Source organism: Tachypleus tridentatus, chromosome 2, assembly GCF_004210375.1.
Source record: "Tachypleus tridentatus isolate NWPU-2018 chromosome 2, ASM421037v1, whole genome shotgun sequence".
Classification (NCBI taxonomy): Eukaryota; Metazoa; Arthropoda; class Merostomata; order Xiphosura; family Limulidae; genus Tachypleus; species Tachypleus tridentatus.
This window is the reverse complement of record NC_134826.1, coordinates 115,178,523-115,202,636: the sequence shown is the minus strand read 5'-3', so window position 1 is coordinate 115,202,636 and position 24,114 is coordinate 115,178,523. Positions and strand designations below refer to the sequence as shown.

Genomic DNA, 24,114 nt, shown 5'->3' with positions numbered 1-24,114 from the left:
GTAAACTGACATATGTTACAAAGATGATAACTTTACTGTTATATAATTACACAAAATACTAAATAACAAGGAAATATAATATATAAATCATTAAAATCACATTTTCTTTTGAAATTAATTATAAAGAAGATAATTCACATCCTAACACAAAAGTACCATTTCCCTTTCATATCTGCTCATGAGATTTCTATACCACTAGCCTTAAACTAATTCCTATATAAATTTACATATTTATTGTGAGCTGTACTGTTGATAACAGCCCTCTATCAACAGGAGGGTAACACAGCCACTGTGTTCAGTAATTTCCTCTATGCCTTTGCATTAGACAGATGTTTTTGAATTTCTTGTTACGTTCACTTTCCACATGTTAAAATACTTTTGATTTTTTGTTCTGTTTAGCTTTTGTTTCAAAAGCTTTAAATTTTATCATTAATTCTCAAATGACAGTGACTTTAACATTGTCCTTTGTGGATGGTGATGTTACAAACACACACTTTATTTCTACTGTGGCTTTGAGAAGCTCTTTTCTTGATACCACAGGGTGTTTTCTTCTTATGTCCTTTCCACTCTGTTCCACTCCTTCATTGCGTAACTCCTATGGGTGAATATGGTTTTGCATACTCTTACAGTGGGAGGGAAATGACTGCCCACTTCTCTCGCTTGCACTTGGTTACTTTTGAAAATAAGAATTTCATGGTAACCTATCATACTGTCTTCAGTAAGACCTTTCTTATTGGTGGTGTGATTGGGATTTGAGCACTTTTCATAGTCTCCCAAACATAAATTCCCCATTCCTCACTTCTTCAAGTGGAGCATGGGATACCCTTACCATTTACTATTTCCTAACTACTGAAGTGATGAATTATGGAGAATCTTCACTGGTTAGGTTTTAGGGTAATGTAGTATGGGTCACTCCTGAAATAGCTGCTGTGCCTCTCCTCTTGCAGCCAGAGTCTGTCAAGTAGAGCCAAAGTGAGCTCACATCATGCAATTTGATTGAGAACTAACCATACTACATTGTACTTCTCACTGACCACTTGTGTGTAGATACTTGGGTGATAATGTTACATATCAATTATCTGTGATATGGCTCCTTTGCCTTTCCCTCGTTTTCATTTAGGTCAAAGAGTACACCCTGAATGAGACTAGATGCAGTTCTCATCAACTTGAACTCATGTGAGAAATTTGAACACACCTATGCAATGCAATGCTGAGGAAAAGAATGTTGTTGTCATGAATGCAAGGTCATGTCACCCTGTTGTTGATGGAGAGCTATTGTTACAGGATAACATTATCATGCAGCAGGGAAATTTGCTTAAAGATAAAGATATGAATTTAGGTGGGATTTATGGGTTGTACTATGAAAATCTTGTAAGCAAACAAATAAGGTAACATTTCTGTTCATGGTGGTGAATACCTATTGGTTATATATTTTCAAATTAGACAAATGTTAACTTTTCTTATAGGATCAGAATTCTAATTTAAAGCTTTAATCTCAACATCTTAAATATTTATACTGACTATCAGAACATGTTTTAAAATATTGAAAAAGCAGTACAAAAGATGGATGTATAAACTTTGCAAAAGTTTATTACATTTTCACTTCAAAGAAGTATGTATATAAAATTCAGCTAAATACAATTTTTTGCAAAACTTTCCCAAACGGCAAGGTGTTCCCCCTATTTGGTGGGGTGCAACCCTTTGCCAGAAGCACCAAAAAAAAACAAAGGAGCAGGTTTGGTGTTTTCTCATCACGTAAACAAGGTTTTCATAATTTTTTTTTTTTTATCTTTGATGCAGTTTTGGTTATCACTAGCATTTGTTTTTAATGTGTGTTTGATGTTTAAGACTTAACATAGGTAAATTAATATAGAATTATACACAGAATTTTCTCTTTGGTAAAATTTTATTTTCAAACTTTTGGCTCTCTTTCTGGAGCCTTTACTGGACACCAACACACAATTCCAATAGTAGAAATAAGGAAAATCTAACATACTGATATACTTGTCAGGAGCAAAAATAATTGTTAAAAACAATAAATACATTTTACTAATAAAAGATGGTCTGCTTTAGTTATTTTATTATTATAATAAAAAGAAACAATCCTACTTTTATGTTGTCTTAACTTTATGCTAAAGAAGTATTATTGTTTGTGTGTGTTTTCTTATAGCAAAACCACATTGAGCTATTTGCTGAATCCACCAAGGGTAAACAAACCCCTGATTTTAATGTTGTAAATCCGTAGACTTACCACTGTACCAGCAGGGATCAGAAGTATTGTTAAACATCAGTATTTGCTGAAGGTTAACAAAAGAAACTTCTTTGTGTAGGTTGAAATATAACAGCTTGTTTTTTAAGAAAGCTTATTAATGAAAAACAAAACATTAAAAGTTACATCAGCTGTGTCTTAAGTCTATATAGAAAATTGTTTGTCTTAAACATATGACTTTGTCTTTAAAAGTTCCTGAGCTCTGAATTTTTTTATATCATAGAACCAATGGTCAGACTTCTACATATACCAAACCAACAGTATCCACTAGATAATTACAATCAAGTTCACTGCTTCTTGTTCAAAACAAGGAAACATCCTACATACAATGATATACAATTTTTCTCCCATTTGTGCTTCTACTACAAAATATTAACTCTTCATATCATTGTGTGAAATATTTAAAAAGAGCATTTAACATTTTACCATAACAGAAAATAATGTGCAAGATACTCCAAAAAGACCTAACAAACATGTTACACTTGAAAACAATATGAACCACTATATAAATACACAGATACATACATGCCCACACACTTGTTACTACAAGTGCCTTCAATTTTGAACATGAATTTAAACATATGGCTAAAACTGAAACAATTTGGTAAGCTTTTTTTTGTTACAAATTTTTGTTTCTATATCTTATTATAAAGTTGGATATTATTCTATTAATATTTTGAATTTGGTTCATGAAAGCTAATGCAGTAAACTTTCATAATGAACATAAGTAACAGACAGAAAATGAAATACTCCTGTATATTATCATTGAACATTTTAATAAGAGTACCATTCTGGTAATGAAAATTTTAAAGTAAGTTAGATAAGAGATGTAAAATAATAATGCCATTATAGAAAATAATTGATTCACAGCACCCCACCTGTGATTTGTTCTTATTTGAAGTTTCTAAATCTTTTGACTAGTGTAAGTTACATTAGTGAAAGAAATTGGTACTATAAAATTTGGAATTGGAGTGCAGTTTCCTTGAGAGTTATAGCAGTTAAATGTTTGTTCAAGCTTCCATGTAAATATAAAATATCAAACTTCAAGTTTACTAATCTTACACAAGTAACTTGATGTATTTACCTAATCAGGATTGAGGAGGTAAACAAGTCTAAACCTGTATTACTTTAAATTGCAGTTTTTTTTATAATCATGTATAGCTTAATAACTTTTAAGTACAGTATTTTTCATTTGAAAATACACGTATAACTTGTATACTGAATTACAACTTAACTATTCTTCATGTGTCAGCTTTGTGTGGCACTTTAGTTTTTAAATAAACATAAAATTGTTATTTAAGTTGATTTTATGTTTATTGAAAACATTCTTCAATAATAAGGCACAAGTTATTAGATGCTGGAACCAAGTTTAATAACTGAAAATCTAACAACAACACCGATTTACTTTTACCAACTAAGATTGGGCAAGTACAACTAATGAGCAAGCTTATAAAGGTGTTAACTTTTATCTCTGGATATTTTTTCAAAGAATTCACCTGGATTTTTTTCATAATCTTCATATACTGGAAAAGATTCTGCATAACAGAAAAATATATTTCAGAGAAAGAAAAAAATCTAATATTTTGAATATATGTTAATCAATGAGAATTTCAGAACCCATATAAAAAACAATGGAGTCTTCACTGTACTATAATGGTTGATATCTTAAACCATTTCAAGGCAGTGTTCTACAAAAGACGATTTTAAATTTCAGGTCCATTAATCATTTTGCATCATTGTCTACCAAAGACTACAGTATGCCATAAAATTTTTAATTTACATTTTCACAATGATTTATAACTCTCCCTCTTTTTTTTTTGTGTGTGTGTGTGTTAATTGAATAGCAGCACTTCTACACAGAAAACTCCAATGCTTTAAAAAAGAAATTATAAAACTTCAGTTAATTATTGCTTCTTGGATAATCTTCATTGTTGTTTAATATTATATTTGTAGACTTACTGAGAATAATACTATTTGGTTAATAACTTATTTACTGGAACTGCATTTTTAATGTAACAGTAACCTAACCAAGATTTTATATTTGGAATATTTTAGTTAAATTATTATTTTAAGCCATTTTTACATGAAAAAAGTAGTGCAAAGCATGCAATCAATTTTTAACATTGATTTCATTTTCATTATATTAAATTTTAAGCTAGAATTAAAGAGTACAAATTAAATAAGCAAATTCAGCTATAATTGAAAATTCAAGTTCAACACTTTCAGTATCGAAACATTCTTTGATATCTGATATTGCACTTAAAAATGGAATATGACTGAAGATCCTTCAATTTCCATTTTATTACTAGTATAGTCATAGCTTTAAACCAGTTTTGCTAATTATTGGTTGTCTGTAGTTAAGCACAAAGCTACTAAGGGTTATCTGCATGTTCTGCCAACCACGAGTATTGAAACCTTGTTTCTAGAGTTGTAAGTCTGCAGACATATTGTGTTACTGGGGGCTTGGCTAATTAACCAACTGCTTTAACTTTTATACATTAAAATGTACAGTTATTTAAATCAACTTTAATAATACTAAAACAATTACAACTTTACCAATCTCTACATAATACTTAACCACAGTTGTCTTTAGATGATAGTATACGTTACCAATTTGATTAATCTTTAGGCAACACTTGAACAACTTGATGTCTGAATGATGCTGAACCTTTTACTTATTAAATTTTTCTCATCCAACCACATTTAGTAAAACATAACCTTCAATTTTTGTTAGATAATTACTTTTGATTCTTTTAATGTCTGATTTCACTGAAATGTTACATTAGTTTGTATAAGTATATACTTTAACTGACTAACCAACATGAACCTACTCACCTAATTAACATAATTTTCAATACAAATTAAAATAATGAATAATTGCATCATTCCTAAAGCAGTACTGAAGAGCCTACAAGACTTTCAGATCAGTTTTAGTTTTGTAATAACATACCTACTATTTAATGATTTATTTATTTTTTTATTATCTTGAAAACCTTTCACAGTTTAAAAAAATGGCTTTGGTACTGCATATGACTACATACTTTATTATTCTCAAAATATGTAAGGATGTTTCAGAGGCAGCATAATATATAAATTTTGATTTTTTTTTATTGTCAGGAAGTTAGAAAAGTATTTCTTTACACCTAAATATTTCCATACACATTTGTTATAAATTAATACTAGTGGGTGATATTTGAAGAAAAATTTTAGTTTGGGCTATAAATAAAAACAAAAACTTACTTTTTTGTAACTTCCTGGTTTCACTGTTTTCTTCAGATTGTTTTTCGAGTTCTCTTTCCTTCAGTAACAAACACAATAGTAGACTGAACAGTCATCTACCACCAAATATTTAATGTACCATTCTAAGAAAACTTTTAAATTAATTTTTTTGAAGGGCAGAGCCAAAAGAGCAAGATTAAAAATAAACATGTTGTAAATGTTCAAAGTTAAAAATTTTAATGCACACTAATAATTTATAATTAACTAGCTGGAGCATTTGTACCCTGGATGTATGTTATGCAAATATATGACTAATGAACTGTTATCTTAAAACATTAAAGGTTGCTTCCCTTACATGTAACTGCAAAAATGCTTATCCAAAACTGGATGTATCTTTAGAAAAAATCAACAAACCTTCCTGGTAAATTTGGTGATGATCCATCAACATGGAGCAAAGTAGTGGTAAAAAGTATGAAAATGCTCACAAAAACCATAAAACTGAAAATTTGTATGTATCGTCTCATTCACCTTCATACCAAATTTACCATGAAGGTTTGTTGGTTCTATGTAAAGATACATCCAGTTTTGATAGGCATTTTTGCAATTATATATAACCAACAAACCTTCATGGTAAATTTGGTAAAGATCCATCAACAAGGGGCAAAGTAGAGGTAAAAAACATAATAAAATGCCCACAAAAAAAAAACAACAACATGAAACTGAAAATCTATATGTATTGCCCTATGTACCCTAATGAACCTCCATACCAAAGTTTATAAAGATCCATCAAGAGGAGGCAAGGATGTGGTAAAAAAAAATATACAACTTCCCATGGAACCAAAGAATCTCCACACCAAATATGGTAGATCCATCTTCAAGATGTGAAGCAATGGTAAAAAATATCCCTAAATGCGACAAAATGTAAAACTGAAAATTTGTTTGTATTCCCCTACAAGAGTCTAATGAACCTCTATCCCCACCCTGCAAAGTAGTTAAATGCATATACAGCATACAGTATTATATTGAATATTCATTAGTTATAAAGACTATGTTATGAGCATTCTATTTCTTGTCATTAGATCTTGTTTAACAAATAAAAGATATAAACCTTGAAAAAACTAATTTTTCCAATTCTTGTTACTTTGAATATGCTTCTACTGTTTAAACTTTAAAATTATTTGTTGAAAAATACTTGTCAAACAATATACTTTTTGTTACCTTTTGATGATTTCAATAACTTTCTAAAATTATATTTTAAAAACAGTATTTGAAATATATATGCAAAAACGGCTTGTTTGGGTTGAGAAAATATTTTACATAAAAGAGCGAACAACGTTTCGACCTTCTTCGAATGACGATGACCTAAGAAGGTCGAAACATTGTTCGCTCTTCTACGTAAAATATTTTCTCAACCCAAACGAGCAGTTTTTGCATATATATTTCTCTACAAGTGGGTTTTCTCGACATCACTGAGTATTTGAAATAAATTAGAACATACAGACCTATTTGTATTATTGGATGAGTCCAGCTCATGAAAATTCTGGCATAGTTTGGTAAAAAAAAATTTAAAAAGTGGGTCATCCTATTTACCAAATACAGAAATTGGTACCACTGTATTAATATTTAATAGAGAAAGAGAAAAGATCCAGTCAAATAGCATTTAGTCCTTTATGCCCCAGTATACATGTGTCTGTGTGTATCTTAAATACATTGATATTTGACCATTTTCTCAATACTTTAGAGCTTGCAATCTTGTTATAAATGGTAATAAAAACTTCATAATTATTTCATGCCAAAAAATACTAAAGAGAAAGTTCTTCAAAAGAGAACATTGTAACTTCACTGTAGACAATAGAACATTACATTTTTATTTATTTAATCTAATGAATGATAAAAAAAGAATTTCTTTAGCTTTACTAATAATAGTCCATGAGTGGCAATCCATGATAACATAGTAATGCCATATGGTAAGCAACTAGGTGGTCTTATGGAACATTTCCTTATTCTAGAACCTGTTGCAACCAGTAGTAAGAATACAGGTTCCTTAATTAGATGGGCAACACTCACCACAGAGTAGGATCCAGGAAAATAAAGACAAGATAATGACAAAAATACACCTTCTTCTTTATAACCTAGCAGATGTTACAACGACCATGGTGAGAGAAGTCAAAATATTGGCAAAAAAAATGTCTGCAGTGAATAAATTAAACAGGCAGCAAAGGACAAATGTGCTGAATCTGATGAGATGTAACTCAGAAGATTACTTACCTATATATGTCCAGAATATGCAACCTAAATATTTCCATATCTACCTCTAAGGAACTGGAGAAAATCTAAGAAAACTGAAGTATGGCAATGAAAATAGAGTAAGCTATATAGCATCCCTGGGCCTGACAGGACAAAACAAACAATCAGTGCAAAACTGACTGCTGAGTTGAGAAACAGATTGCAAAAGAACTGTGAATAGGGATGTATCCCCTTCCCTCATTGCCAGAGACTTGGAAAGAAAGGACTAATCAGGGAAGAGATAAAATGTCATACAAACATGCCAATAACTCCAACCTATGCCATCAACAACTAGTCTACCCATTAAGGACATTGTGATAATGATGCATGAGGCTTGAATTGTTGTTGAGACAATGCATGTCCTAATATTCTGGTTAAGTAACTGAAAAAGCTATTTAGAAAAAATATTGGGTAATACTGGGGAGTCCAAAAGTAATTGAAAAAGTTGACCTAAATAAAAGGAGACAAAGCTAAACCAATTCAAATCAAGACAAGGTAGACTTACTGATAAAGTGAGCACAAACTCTTTGTGAAGCACACCCAGGACAACAATGAGCTTGAAAAAGTGTTGGTGTACAATGAAAGATTAGGAATGCTTCAATGAAGATAGTCAAACTGTAAAATGAAGTTGACTCACTTGAAGATAATGTATAAAGCAAAAAGTAGGTCAGTCAAAATGGGACTAGCAACAACTCACATGTAGAGGATCAACATAGCTAAAATGCTCTGTAACAGATCAATTTGGGAAATGATAGAGATGTGCAGTCCTATCCATTCAGAACTGAACAATATACAGTTGGTCAGGAGAAAGTGAAGGCTGAGGCTTACAACCTGCTAAGAAATTCATCAGCCCAGGAAAATGGCAAGCCAGAAGAATGATATGATTGGAAAAAAGCACCACAGACAAAAAACAAAATTTTGAAAACAACAGCACTGAAAGTGTGTCTTTGTGACAGTAAAGGGAAGAGTCTGCTGTGGAACTGATGAAAAATTTCCAATGAAGGTATTCCAGCACAGGAGGTCTAGACCTTGCACTACTGCCTCTTAGAACAGCAAGAAGATAAAAATTATTTATGCATAAAAAAGATGCATTCTCCATTCACATAATCTGGATTACTTGACCTTTAATATAAGTACATCTCACCCATGAAGAGAAGTTGGTTGATTTAGTATTTTATGGTGCAAAGCAACTAGGCTATCTGCACCAAACATTCAGTAAAAAGTAAAAATTAAAGTAAAATTAGTAAAAATCATAAAAGGAAATTAAGGTAAAACAAAACAAAGTTTAATTTTTGAATTAAAAACATAAATAGCTTTAAATCCAATTTTTATATCTAGTCTACAGCAGTAAGATAAAAACTACAGTAATACAACTTGTAAAGAACTTGCTGTAACAAAACTGTAATTATCATAACTTGCCAGGATGACTAACAGGTAAGTTCAAAAATCTGCATTAGTCACCTGAAGTTTGCCTTTCCAGTCCTGGTTTTGAGTTATTTGACCTTATGGCCATTTCAAAAACTAAAGTAACACAAGATTTAAAAGACTTGTAGCAAAATTTTAATTATTATAACTCACCAGGATGGCTAACGTGTAGTTCAAACAGCAGCATTAGTCACCTGAGTTTGCCTTTCCAGTCTTAGTTTCAAGTTATTTAACATTACAGCCATTTTATAATTGCAACTTGTACTAGATGTACTTTGATTCTTAAAAGGGAATCACATTAAAAAAGATCTAATGTATAAATTACAAAAACTTAAATAGCATTAAAAAGATTAATGGCCTATAAAAAACTAAAACATTTATAAGGTGGACAGTATCATAATCACAAATAATACTGTCTAACATTAGAGATAAACCTTGGAACAAAACATGTTTAAAAAAAGTAAAATGTGGCTTATTGTGACCAGAGTGTTACATAGACAATACATTGGTGCATCAGTCCCAGATAAAACAAAAAAATTAGTTAAAAAACTGTGACCAATGTGTAGTCTAATTAGAACAGTTTCCTCTTTCCAATACTTACACAAGAAAGATGGCCAACGTCCAATATAGGGTTTTTTTTGGAAAAGCTTGTTTTCACATTGCTCACTCCAAGTCGACTGCCAACTGGCATGGCGCCAAGACTTGAATACAGGAGCATAGTCCATGTATGGAACAGGCACAGCAGTGATAGTGCCAAAGCAGACAGATTTAGCTGTGGTGTCAGCAAGCCTGTTCCCACAAATACCAACGTGGACTGGTATCCAGAAAAAAATGGATAGAAGTAGATGTTAAAGAGAAATGGGCCAGTAGGTTTTGAATATCAGCAAGAACAAGGTGTGAACCAACATGAAGCTATTCCAGGGCCAGTAGAGAATGAAGAGAGTCAGTACAAATAGTGCAATTTGAGCACTGCTTCACTTCTATATGATCCAGGGTAAAAGAAATGGCATACAGATCAGCAGTGAACACAAAAGCTGTAGAGGGGATTCTGCACGTGACCACTGAACCACAAAAAACCATGGCAGAACCCACAGAGTCACCTGATTTCGAACCATCTGTATAAATAGGAATTGAAGGATGGTTCAAAAGATGTTCAGCAAATAACAGACAGTATTTCCATTCTGAAATGTCTCCTGTTCTCAGATGACTTAAAAACAGGTCAACTGCACCTGGATATGAAGACAAAAAGAAGCAATGGCAGATTATCTATTCTGAAAAAGCATGGCCCACCAAGGAAGGAAAACACAACTCCAGGTTTGATGCTTTGGTAAGGAATGAAATTTTGAGGTATACAGTAAAGGCAGTTGCATACAGCAGAGGTGCAGAGGAGATTCATGAGACTCTGTGCATAAGCTCTGAACTGGAGAAGTGTGGAAAGTTCTGGTGCAGAGCTGAAGTCCCTGATGATGAATGGGGTCCAACACCTTCCAAGGTGAGGTCCTGACAGAGCCATTGACCAGTGATCCTTAGTCTAGTTTCGATCAAATAAAAAAACGATATATCTTGAACACAGAACATTGATTTGCTCCCCAAGTGGTGGAAGAGAGGACATGAAAGATGTTCAGTGCTCTTGTACATTTGACTCGTAGCTGCTTGAGGTGTGGGGTATAAAGGTCAGCTTACAGTCAAAGATAAGCCCTGAGAACTTGGTCTTATGGACCACAGGTAGCACAACTTCACCAACACAGAGTTCAGGAGCAAAGTGAATACCCTATTGGCAGCAAAAGTGCATGCAAATGGTTTTCAAAAGAGAGAAGTTAAAACCATTTGCTGTGGTTCCCTTCAGTAAATGATTGAGGGCAGTCCTGCCGCTCAATATGCCTCATGTTCGACAACTAACATTAGATGTGAAAGTCGTTTACATAGAGCCCATTTGCAACAGTAAGAGGAAGTTGTTTGTTGAGGGCACTAATCTTTATACTGAAAAGATTGACACTCAAAACACAGTCCTGAGGGACTCCAAGTTCCTGTAGAAAAGAAAGAGAATGTGTTGAACCCACATGAACTTGGAATCACCTGTGCATTAAAAATATTTTTGATAAAAATGGGCAAATATCCATGTAACCCATATTAATGGAAGTCTCACAAAATGCCATACCTTTATGTTAAATCATAAGTCTTCTCAATGTCAAAGAATACTGATACAAGATGTTGTCATTTGAGAAAGGCTCCTCTGATTGACATTTCAAGTCAAATCAGGTGGTCCCTGGTGGAGTGCTGTCATCAAAATCCACAGTGTGTGGACAAAAGGAGGTTGTTTGATTTGAGGAACCAAACAAGACAAGCATTAACCATCCTCTCTAAGGTCTTACAGTGACAGCTTGTAAAAGCAACTGGATGGTAGTGTGAAGGAACCTTAGGATCCTTGCCAGGCTTAGAAGAAGATGACAACTGTTCAATGAGAGCATCAAGGCCTGATTGAGAACAAATAGTGATGGTACGACGGAAAGGAACATGTATGGCTACTGCTTCCAAGGGCGTGTCTAGTGGCAAAGACAGGGTGGACAAATGCTATCAACCAACAGTGATACCTCTACATGCACTCATCCATGACACAGCCTGTCATTTCTATACAAAGAAAACTGCTGAAAGATGACTGTATTGGCAGGTTTCAGAAATGTTTCCTGTAAAGAAAGAAATACAGGATGGTGGGAAGCAATCAGTGCTTTGATGTAATCCAGATTAGAACATAAACCTCTACAGTTAAATTGTATCAAGGTGGCCATTTTTATTGATGTGTAGGTGAATTGGGTTGAGAGCCATTTTGTTTATGACCACATCTTTTTCTTTGTTGTTTTTATTCGAGGGAGGTCTTTTGACCTCCATGGATCCTGCCCTGGGTTGATTGGGCAAATCTTTGTTGTTGGAAGAGGATTCCAGTGACTAAGGAAGTAAACAAATGATTGTTTTGCATCTTACAGTGGGAGAAAAAGATGTACCCAAGGAAATGCCTGTATCTGGAACCAAATGAAGTGGATCTTGGGATTTGCTGGAATGTGTGTTAGGGACAGAGATGGGTGTTGATGATGATTCATCAACTTTTAACCATGGATGTCAAAAGACTTTTCATTTAGTATGAGAATGATTCTTTAGAAGGCACAAAGAGATCTATCTGCACTCCCACTGTAGTAGTGGAACAAAGTGCAGCAGCATACATCCAAAATGAAGTGGTGGACAGGAACTTTCAAGGTTAATGGTAAATAATGTGTTGAATTGTCTTTAATTGTTGCAACTCTTTTTTTCCAACCATTTAGGGTAATAACAAAAGTAGGACATGTGAGAGCCATTGCAGTTGATGCAATGAGAGTCTGTTTGACACTCATAGGCCTCATGGTCTTTGCCACTGCAACGAGCACACGGTAAGGAACCATGACATGATGTCTTCAAGTGACCAAACTGCTGACTCTGGAAACATTTCAGAGGGTTTGGAATGTATGGCCATACTTTGCAATTAAGATAACCTGCCTTGGTGGTGGTGGGTGGATGCAGTGATGCAAACATTGGTCAGTATCATAATTCTATCTTTGCGAGTGGAGATATACCTTACTGCAGAAACTCCTTGGATGGAGAAACCAGCAAGAATCTCTGACTCAGGGATGTTCCTCAAATCCCTCTCAACAATAACTCCTTGTGATGAATTCAAAGTAGCATAAAGTGTAAACTCAATAGGTATATCCCCAATTGTCTCTGAATACAAGAGGAGTTCACTGTGTTGATATGTGGATGTTTCCACCAATATGTCACCAGAGCAAAGTTTTTGACTGACTATGGAGAGCCAGCAAGTCCCTGTAGTCCCTTCTGAATGAAAAAGGAAGACATTTGCCTTAAAGATTTGTCTGAAAAACAATAAAGTGGAAGAAAATGAGGTACAGGTGTTACAGATCTTGAAGATTGCTGCTCAGAATCTTTAAGATGTGGCCATTTACCTATGGACTGGTTTGTCACTATTTTATTTAAGTTTTTACTTGGAGGATCCATAATATAAAAGAATATTTTGGTGCCCACTGACCCCACCCACCAAGAAGCCCTACTAAGGGATGCACTACAATGCCAAACAAGGACACTGCAGCAATGCCAGGGTTTTGTGAGCACTATACACAAACACCAGCATCAGATATAATACCCACAACACCTGTTGAGAACATCCAACACTGGTACTTGGCTGGCCCTAGCCCAAGTGGACCAGCCAACTGACCCAAGGGAGCCACACCAAGGCTGCTCGTCTACAGGAAGTCCAAAGTAGAGTGTTAGGGTTCAATACCTGAACCACCAGAATCCTCTCCTCCTCTTCACGGGTTACTACACATGGCAAACACATAGGTGGATGTTTTGATCCCAGAGGAGGTAAACTGAGGGAACAGAACCTTTCCTTTCCACATACAGAAATCCACACTAAGGGGCTGTAGAGAAATAACTGAACAGAAACTTGGAACATAGGGCCAATAGATTTGGAAATACACAAATGCACAAACACATATACACTTGCATGCTAATAATGATAGGGTTCATCCAAACCAACCAACACTCAAAACTAAGATGTTGGTCCTGATGAAAGAGACTGGAATATGGAATAAACTGAAGTTCCAGATCCATTAGTTGTGCTGGATTTACTGAAAAAACAACATATGTCCTTATCTTGAAAAATGTGATTTGAGAGAACCCCACAAACCCAAACATCACTGGAATTAATAACATGATTGCCTTTTCCATAGCTGGAAGCTGGATGGGAAATAGGTGAGCCAAGCTTAAATCAAGGAAAATTTGTACAACTCAGTAGAAGATATGTGGTGCTGATGCTAGACCAAATGCTAGATCCCTGTACTGTAGAACCTGATCTCTGTACATTAAATGTAGCTCTAGGCAAAATGAATTCAATATGAAAGTAAGGAGAAATGCTTGAGCATTCTCATACCTGGACATCTACAAGCCTGAAAATGAATGCCAACAGAGGGTGAGAAAGGATACGATTGAGGACTTAGAAGGATTGTAGAAAGGGTTTATATAAGAGCAAATGACAAATGTCTGCCAACCTCGCATTGACTGAGGTACAACAAGAAAACAAGAATAACATCCTGGAAGGATAGGATCAACTCTTACTACCACTTGTGTTACTAGTAACTCTGACAGAATGAAATAAAAATCTACACCCAACTGTTCAGGTAGGGGTGGAAATACCACAGGATGGGAGGGTAATGGAGATAAAGAATTGAATGAAAGATTAACTTTGATACTAGAATTTGAAGTACGCAAATGAATCTTTAGTGAAGGAATACCAGGTGTTCAATAACAGCTGTAACTCAATCTAACTGCTCTCCTCCACAACACTTAGGCAGATATTGACACCACTGACCCTAATGGAGTGTCCCTAAAACTAAGTGCTGCATCTTTCCAGCAGCTGGAGCCAAAAAAGGTATAGAGATGAATAGCAACAAAAAGCAAACAGGTGAAGTAAATATGACACAAACACCTCTAGAACACCCGCAGACATCAAGTGATGGTTAAAAACCACATGTAACACACAGAAGCTATAACAGGTTGACAGACTCCTTCCACAAGGTTTCTCTACAGAAGAAACAGAAGCTGTTAATCTGATCAAGACAGAAGTCATATGAAGATCCCATTCATGCATAAATTGATATGGGAGCCATTTTTATTGGGACAAAACACTGTAGAGCAAGATAAGATCAAACAAATACAAGAAAATGTGACTGGTTCAAAGTGATCACATAAACCATCTTGGAATCTCAAATATCCAAAAACGTTTTTAGTCAGTGCAATCAATGTGTCAACTAGGAAGAGGAGAGCCAAAGTATGCAAACAGACAAATAAGAAAAAGAGATTTATCTACCTATCCTGTCATACAATAAATCTGTAAATCTCCCACAATATACCAGAAATACCATGTGAAGGACAAAAAGTAAATAGTACCCCAACCTTTCCACCAACAAGGGAGGAGTAGAACCAAAGAGAACAGAGGATAGCCCCAAAATCTCTCAAATCCAACTGACTAATTGAAGGAGTTTGATCCAAAGCAGAATTGGGAGAAGCCAGCTTAAAAAAAAAAAGGCATAATAAAATTGAGAATAAGTTCTCCATGGAAAAACCAGAATCAATAAAAGCAACTTCAAATGCTATAGGTAAAAACATCTCCAGACCAAATGTATATCTCTATTTCCTAACAGATCCAAACATGGACAGCCTCATTGAAAGTAAGTTCTTCCACCCTTGGCATAAAGAGATACCAGGTAACAAAGGAGGAATAGGAGAGGTCAGATTACTCACCACATTGACAACAGTAATACAGGAATTCATGGTGCAAAGCACAATAAAACAAAGCATAGCACTTCATTAGAGAAACCTGTGACCATACTCTATAGAGGAAAAGCAATTACATTATTTTAGTGAGGTGCTTATATCTTGTGCAGGATAGAGGGTGCATTGATTTAGATGAAAAGATTTGCAAATTAGATATTGCAAAGGACACTTAAATGGGGTATAAAAGACTGGAGAATGTGAGACCAATGCTTAGACAGATAAAACCAATGTCAAAAATAGCTATAATGTCAGCAAACGTATGTTTTAGAATTATTATCTTGTATTTTATAATTCAAAGTTTTATATTGTCCAAGTTATTTTTTCCTTTATTTCAAAAGAAACCTCTGAAAAAATTAAATCTTCAGTTTTCTTGTCATGACTGCATGCAGTTGCAGTATCTCAGTTTTAGTTGCTTATGTTTCTTTGTTGCTTACTTTCAGTACATCAGTAATAGTCTAGATGATGAGCTTCTACAAGTACAAGTTCAAAATTAAGCATTATTTTCACATTTCAATGGCTAGGATTCTGAGAAATTGGTTACATCATTTTGCTTGCTGCCAATGCCAATCACAACACCATAATGGCCCACAGGCACCAGTTAACATTTTGACATAAATAATAAAAGACAAAGAATTGGAAAGGAAAATAAAACCTCAAAAATAAACACTAAGTAAAAAGGCAAAAACAAGAAATTATGCATATGACTCAAAGAAAATATTCTAAAATTATCCATGAAGCAATAAGAGGTATGAATATTAAACTTATTAAACATTTCAATCCACCATAGATATTTATGATTATAGCTAGAGTTAGTGATATGGCTGATAAAATGGAAAATAAAGTATAAACATTTACTTTAAAAAGATTTTGATATTTATTGATGATTTCTACAGATTATGGAAATAAAATATAAAAAACTTCAAAGATAATAAATAGTATTTTGATACTCAAAATGAAAATCATCTTTTCAGGTGAACTATTTTAAGAGTCCAAGTACAAATAAGTAGAGAAAAAATGAATGTTTTGTTTATTAGGAATAATACAAAAAGTACCAATTAAATATTTTTTGAAATTACATATTTTTAGGAAGGTTGTAATAAAATTTCAAACAATTTTATTAATCATTTTAATTTTTGGAATGAAATATGATGACAGCAATGTTACCTACATGTAATATGAGTAGCCAGGTCTTGAAATGTGAAATGGCACTACTCCTCATAGAGTTAATAAAGAAGGGGTCAAATGACATGGGTGACAAAGACAAAATACAACATACTAGAGGCATATTGAAGATCATGTTGTTCAGAAAAGGTGTTTCAAAAATTGTCATATAAAATGTTCTTTATGTTTTCTGTTATTGTCAATCAAAATATCAAGATTAGCAGTAAATGACACAGTTGTAATTGTTATCTGTTCTGGGCAGCATTTACCAATTATTGTAATACCATGCACATATTGTTCAACATTATCAATTTGATACTGTTGCAAGAGACTTAAAAACAATTACAATTTATAGAAAAAGAAATATTTGGTATGCAAGATATTTTTAAAATTGATGAAACTATTTTTGTGTATGTACATGTGCATTAAACAACAATACCTCTAGAAGTGATGGATCACAGCCAAAAGTTTGCTTCAGTCTAAGTACTAATTCAGGTTGATGGATCATTTAGCATGTCTTTCAAAATAATATAAAAAGTAGAACATTCCTTGTAGTGAAGCAGAATGACTTTTAGATAAAATGGATATTGAGAATACATGGAAAAAAAAGGTGTATAAAAGTACTATTATAAATCTTTTTATACTATAATAAAAGTTTAGAATGAGAAGTCACACCAAAAAAAAATTCATTATAAAAACCAAAAATGGGACAAAAATTTGAGTTTGTTATAATAAGCTCTATATCCAGGTAGCAGAAATATTCTGTACAATGTGCAAGTAAAATAAACTGAAAAAAGACTAACTGAAACACAGTAGATGAAATAATGCAATTGATTTGCAAGTTTATAACCTAGAAAATGCTCAAGTATACAGTCCTTCATAAATTTTCTAAAAAGCTTTTAATACAGTTAGCTTACAAGTACAATATCTCCTTCTGAGTGAAAAATATATAACTTGTACAAAATACATTAGCTGAGTTGTTATTACCTCCATAACAGGTGGAGAAGTTCTTCGTCCTCTAAGCCATGCTGCAAACAACCAGAAAAACAGTACAACATTAGAACAATACCTTAACACATATATATATTATTTATGAAACCTAAAAAGTAAAAAAAAGAAAAGAAAAAATAATCAGAAAAAAGAACAGCAGGAAATTTATGCAGCATAACCATGCCTTGTATGAAATATAATTAAAGAAAATTTTATGAAAAAACAAAACAAATATTCAGATTTTTCCTCATAGAATTTTCTTTTAATTTTATATATATATTAGGGTGGTCCTTAAATAGGGATAGAATTTTAAAGTTCAGAATTTGTAAACTCTCATCCTTCAAATTTCTTTGACTGTATAAGAAAACTAAGCAAGCAAAATTTAAAGCATGGGATGAAATATTCAGTGGTCACTCAAGACATTGAAACATTTTTAGAATATGACTTCACTGACTGTTTTGATTCTATTATAGGATGATAACAAGGTAAAACAAGAATAAAGCTTAAAAAATAATATTTTATTGGCTCCTTTAAGGTATTCTTATTTTACAAAAGAACAAAATTTTATAGAATATGAAAAAATCAGTTTTTATGACCAAATTAAAATTTTGATGTTACCCATTTTCACATCTTTTACGTCTTAATTCTTGATACACTTTAATGTCTTAGTAATCATGGCATTTATGCCATAATACCAGTTACTTTGTCAGGATTTCTTTGTTTGAATCAAGAAAGTGATGCTTATGATGTTGAAGAACCTGAAATAAATACTGCTTTTGATCTTCATTGTTGATAAGCAAAGAATCATACTCTTCAATAATCATAACACCCTTTCCAGCTGTATCATTGATCAATTTCAGACTCTGCACAACTAGTGCTCATTTATAGTCATTTCCAATATTCTACTATTCATGATCCACATCAAAGAAATTTCTTGAAAGTTCCAGGCAGCTAAAAATGTTGAGGGTATTTTTTTTGTCACAGATCAGATAGGGGCTTTTGTTGAACTGTGTTGAAGTTGATTTTGGTCTGCTTTGGTGGATTTTGGGTACTTTAATGAAATTCATGTTCATTCATTGCTTTGATCACAGTTAGTTTTGTGACTGCCAACACATCTAGGCAAAAAAAACCAAGGCTATCAACTCTTCATTAAGATACCACAAATATTCAGAAAATTTCTTTGATGCTGATTTAGATGTGGCTGGGTTGATTTCTTTATATTTATTTAGACTCCAAAGAAATGTCAGATAGTTTTAAGGATCAGAGAGCAGTAAACTAAGTCCTAATGTACAGTCATATTAAGAAGATAACAACATCATAAAATTCTCTACTTTCATGTGCAGTCAGTCTGAGCTGATCATTGAACATGTAGATTCTGAGCATGTACAAAGCTTTGGCCATCCATCAGACACGATGTATAGCATCTGGTGACATAAAAATAACACCTCATGGATGAGTATCACTAACAAACAAGTTCCAGAAACTCTACGTAGTAATCTCTTGGTTAACTTTCTTGAAGCTGTTTTGTGGTGAAATATTTAATGTCTGCAATAGTATTGTTTAGATCTATACTGTTTTCTGCAGTTTGTAAATTTGAATGATCAATTAATTGCTGGAACTGCTTCAAAATTGCAATATCTGGTCCCGAGGTCAGTCCCATAAAGGAATTGAACACATATAAAAAAACTAGTTTAAGTATGTAATGTTGACATGCAAAGTACAGTAGATTTCTACTAATTTTAATGCCCATGTGCCTTTTTCTTTTTTTTTTTACAGTATTTGCCACTGCTCTATCAAAACACACTGCCTTAAGGAAATTGTGTATTTTCCAGTCTAGTTACTCACAGGAGTTGATTGATTTCTAATCCAAACATAATAACTGGCAAGCAACCCACCTGTTCTTTCTAGTAAGATTGCTACAAAAAATTACCATTACATTAACCAATTAAGGAGGGGTGTTTGATTTCAGTAACTGTTTCAGATTTTTGGAAATGCCCTGACAAATATTATGCTACATTCACTGGATTGATGTATGATTAACTGTCAAATTATGAACAACATGACCAAGGATTTTGATAATGACAGTAGGCATGAATGTCTCTTTTCTCACAAACTGCTTGGTTCTGTCCATAGTAGCAGTAAACTCATGATCTACAGTACTTTTTTTTGCCCTTTCTAGGCTGAGAAGAAGGCTGTTCTTGTGTTATTCTGCTTCTCTCTGCAAAGACATCATCTGTATAATATTTTTCAGTACTGTCATCACTCTAATCAACTTTGTCATTCAGTCTTTTCTCTTCTTGTTCAACTTGTTGCCATCTCCTTACTTTATCAATCTTTACTTTTTGTTGCTCTCAAATCCTTTATAGTAAGTACATTGTTCACTGATCCCATACATCCGTGTCCCTTCTTTCTCTGAACAGAATGAAATTCTTTGTCTTTTGGTATCTTGATTAGTGAAAGGATTTCTTGATGAGCAATATCAACTAAATCATCTAGTTGGTAAGTAAAGGCTAATTTATTGGCTTTCTGCATATTTGTTTGTTTAGTGGAATTTTTCTTTAGTCAAATTCCCTAGTTATGAAAATGTGTTTAGAGTTATTTGATAGTATGATATTCAGGTTGTGCTGAAACTGTATCTTCATTCCAGGATAAAAAAAAAACTTCTCTGATGACAGCTGTTGCAGTTTCACAGATTGTTATTTTCAATATCTTGTGATAATAAAATAAAACAAAGAACAACATGAAAAACCTGTTTTTTGTTGTGTTTTTTTTACAGTAATTTACTTCCTGCTACTTCTGTTTCTACTGTTCCTAGAAACCACAGAGAAACCTTTCTTCTAGTTGTTTCTACAATTATAATTTTAATCAAAAAATTATTGCTGGTAATTGTGGTTTTATCAGGTTTCTCAAGTCTAATTTATTCTACAGCACAACTTACAATTTATATCTCATTTTGTTCTCTCAAATTCTATTGAGTCTAATCTGCTCAAGTGTCGACTCCTTATACATATTTTGTTCACAGAATTTTCTAGAAAAATATCTTCAGTATTTAAATACATTAAATAATTATTTACATGTTAGCAGTTTATAGATATATGTGACAAACCTTCAGTGTTATTTGTAAATTACAATGGATAAGACAATATTACGTAGTTCTACTACATAAATGAACAACCCACAACATATATGACCATACTGACATATTACAGTGTATGACTAATTTTTATCCATATAAGGAGTATATCTTACAGATTGTCAACAAATTATTAAGAATGAACATAAAGTATATCAGCCCTTTCACAATGGGGCAAGAGTCATGGTCATGTCACCACGTGTTGACTTGCATTGAAAATTTTATTAAACTTCTATTTTATGAATTTACGTCAATAAGTTTGGAATCACATTATACATTATAATTTACACTTTAATATTATATGAGTTAATTTCTCAATTTTTAAAAGTAAATATTAAAAGAATACATCTAAATAATTAGGAACTAAAATTACTAGTATTAACAAGCTAGAATATAAGATAAAAACCTCATATCTTTTTATTTTGCCAAGATAAGCTTACATACTGAATCAAACACAGTGGCCCCATTCACCTCTTTTCATTGTTGAAAATGGTCCCTTACATACATTTATTTCAACATGTAATGTGTGAATAACCAATCGACAGCTTATAATGTCCTTCCAGTGGTTTTCTCGGCCATTTTTATCTGTGAAAAGGCTACTATGTTCTTTCAAATTAAGATTTCAAAAAGGCATGTTGTGTCTGTGGTCTGCTTGAAGTTTCATATTTTTTAAACCTAAACACATCTTAGTTACTAAGCTTATTAAATTATAATAGAATTCTGTGGTATCAGAATAGTAAGTTATGATTTTTTGGTTATTCATGTATGCATATATCTATATTAAACCTAGAAAAAGTTTTGTTTCATATCTTCCACATGCAAAATTTTAAAAGGCTTAGCAACCTATGTCAAGCATCAACTAAGTTTATAGGTTGTAACAAGAAGAGATTATTGTTTGCTGTGCTTCTTAATTCATTGTTTTATATTTTAAGAAAAAGAAGTATAATAATTGAAATGTGATTATATATTATAAAATACTAGTTCACTAAAATACAGGGAAGACTAAAGGTCAGTTTTATATTATTTGTTAGATACGTGCCATAAATGCACGTGCACTGCGTCAATGCATATTATGTATTATGTTAGCTAGGCTTGACTGGAAGGTTAATATAATAATATTTATATAAATATACAGCATTATGAAACTTACACTAAACATCTTTATTTTTGTGTTATAATAGGTAGTCGTTCTAGTACAAAAAGAGCACAATTTATATTTATTTTCTTTTTCTTTTTTTGATGGGTATGAGAGTGGTCATGTGATAGACCCCATATAGTAAGAATATAGAAAATAAAGTATTACTCAAAACAAACTTTTGAAATGCAGTGACAAGGTTTTAGAGATTACATAAATAATATCTGAGGTTTTCAGTATGAAGAATAGTTTTTGTAATCATAACATGAAATCACTTTGCACTCAGACTAGTAATTAAACAGCCCCAATATTTTCACAATGAAATCCTTACTAAAATTATTTCACTAAAAAACTGGTTTTTGTGTACAAAATACTTGCAACCTTTACTGAAAGTCTGTCAAATTTTGTGAAGATACACACACTGTATCAAAAGTAATAGTGTAAATACTTAACAGGTGCAAGTGTATAGATGAACTCATGTATATCAAAACAAGCCCATCATGAAAGGGTTAAGCAAATATTTAGTTTTTATTTTAAACTTCTAAGTTATTGAACAATCTCTAAATATCAATATTATTGAAAGTTTGCCCAAATTAATAAATAGCATACAAGTTGCTAAACATTATACTTTTGTCCTCAATATATATCAAGAATACAATATTCTAAATGTATTCCTCTGCTATAGCTGAAGTTTTCAAAATTATTTCATCATATATAGTAAATTATAATTAATTTTTCACTACTTGTTGTTTCATTTAAGAAAGTAATTTCTCAAAATCCCATCCTTTAATAAAAATGCAACAAAAATTGCTAAAGTACTGTGAAATAATAGAAATTGATTGTACTTGGAAGTAAAAAAAAATCTCTATTGATTTTTTCAAATTACATTTTGATTTTAACTTGAAACTGGAATCTTTACTGGTATGATCTCTTTACACTAAATGTTTAGATAACCTTTCTGCTTCTTCCAAAATAGGCAATAAAAATAAGTTAGAGTCTAAATTAGTGTTTCTGATTATTACTGGCTTCAATAATTTCAATTATCCAAGTTATCAAAATATTTCCATATGGATTGTCACAATTATTTTAAATTAACTGAAGATTGTTCAACTTATTCAATTAATATCATAACTCATGAAAATAATCAGCTTATATCTACAAAGCACTTACCTTCCCATTCTATTGGAATTTCTTGCTCCCAGTCATCAGAAACTTTTGTTTCATACCATCTGACAGGATATCTTTTGCCCTTACAAGGATCTATAATACAATTATACAGTCCTTATATGAAATGGTTTGTCCTGTTCTGAATTTTGTGCAAATCCACTAGAGGGCTATATGTAATAGCATTACCTAATTTAGCAATGACAGATTAGAAAGTTAACACCTGGTCAACACCATTCACTGCCAACTCTTGAGCTACCCTTTTACCAATGAATAGTAAGATTGACCATCAAACTATAACAACCCTCCACGTTTGAAAGGGAGAACGTGTTCACTGACTGGAATTTGAGCCCATTGTTCACAAATTGCAACTGATGCATCCTAATAGCTAGGTCACGTCAGACTTGTTGTAAGAATTGAATTCTTTAATATTTGCCAAAAATAAAAATATTTAATGCATCTTAACTCAATTTTTAAACTTTGAATTGTTTCAGAAAGGTTTTGTTTGAAAACCTCAGAAGAATAATATTGTATAAAATTACATACAAGTAACAAATAATCATTTGGTCCGTCAAGACAGGTTTTGGAGAGTTAAATTTATACATACCCTCTATTTCACAGGAAATCATTGACCTGTCTCTTAAACTTCCATGATAAGATGTCAACCACTACTATCAATGCAATCTCATTTTATAAATCAATCAACTTCTAAGAAAACTAAAACTGTATGCAAGAAATACCAGGCTCGATCCTGTTCACGGAAGATACTTAAACTTTATATATACTTAGAAAACTTACCAGCAGGTATTTCATAATACTTATTCCCCAAATTATCCGTTCCGACAAAATCACCTCTTCTCTTTTTAGGAGTTAATGACTCAATAAAGTTTTTAATAATCATACGTAATATAGATCTACCGGCAGACGATGATGCCATGTTCTAATAGTAGTGATAGT

At 32.7% G+C, this 24,114-nt stretch overlaps 1 protein-coding gene across 6 annotated transcripts; it reads right to left on the bottom strand.

Moving 5' to 3' along the window:
- Positions 1–1,887: 1,887 nt before the first annotated feature.
- On the bottom strand, positions 1,888–24,094 carry LOC143244886 (NADH dehydrogenase [ubiquinone] 1 alpha subcomplex assembly factor 2). 6 transcript variants are annotated; one of them, XM_076490361.1, is made up of 5 exons: positions 23,956–24,094; positions 23,164–23,253; positions 17,723–17,763; positions 5,510–5,604; positions 1,888–3,804 (listed from the first exon to the last, which is right to left on the bottom strand). In XM_076490361.1, the coding sequence occupies exons 1-4, from the start codon at positions 24,092–24,094 to the stop codon at positions 5,542–5,544; spliced, it is 333 nt and encodes a 110-aa protein (XP_076346476.1). In that variant the 3' UTR covers positions 1,888–3,804; positions 5,510–5,541. The 6 variants fall into 6 exon arrangements, with proteins under 6 accessions (XP_076346476.1, XP_076346473.1, XP_076346477.1 ...); XM_076490358.1 differs by having other exon boundaries at positions 5,510–5,567; XM_076490362.1 differs by lacking the exon at positions 23,956–24,094 and adding an exon at positions 23,765–23,927 and having other exon boundaries at positions 5,510–5,567.
- Positions 24,095–24,114: the final 20 nt, after the last annotated feature.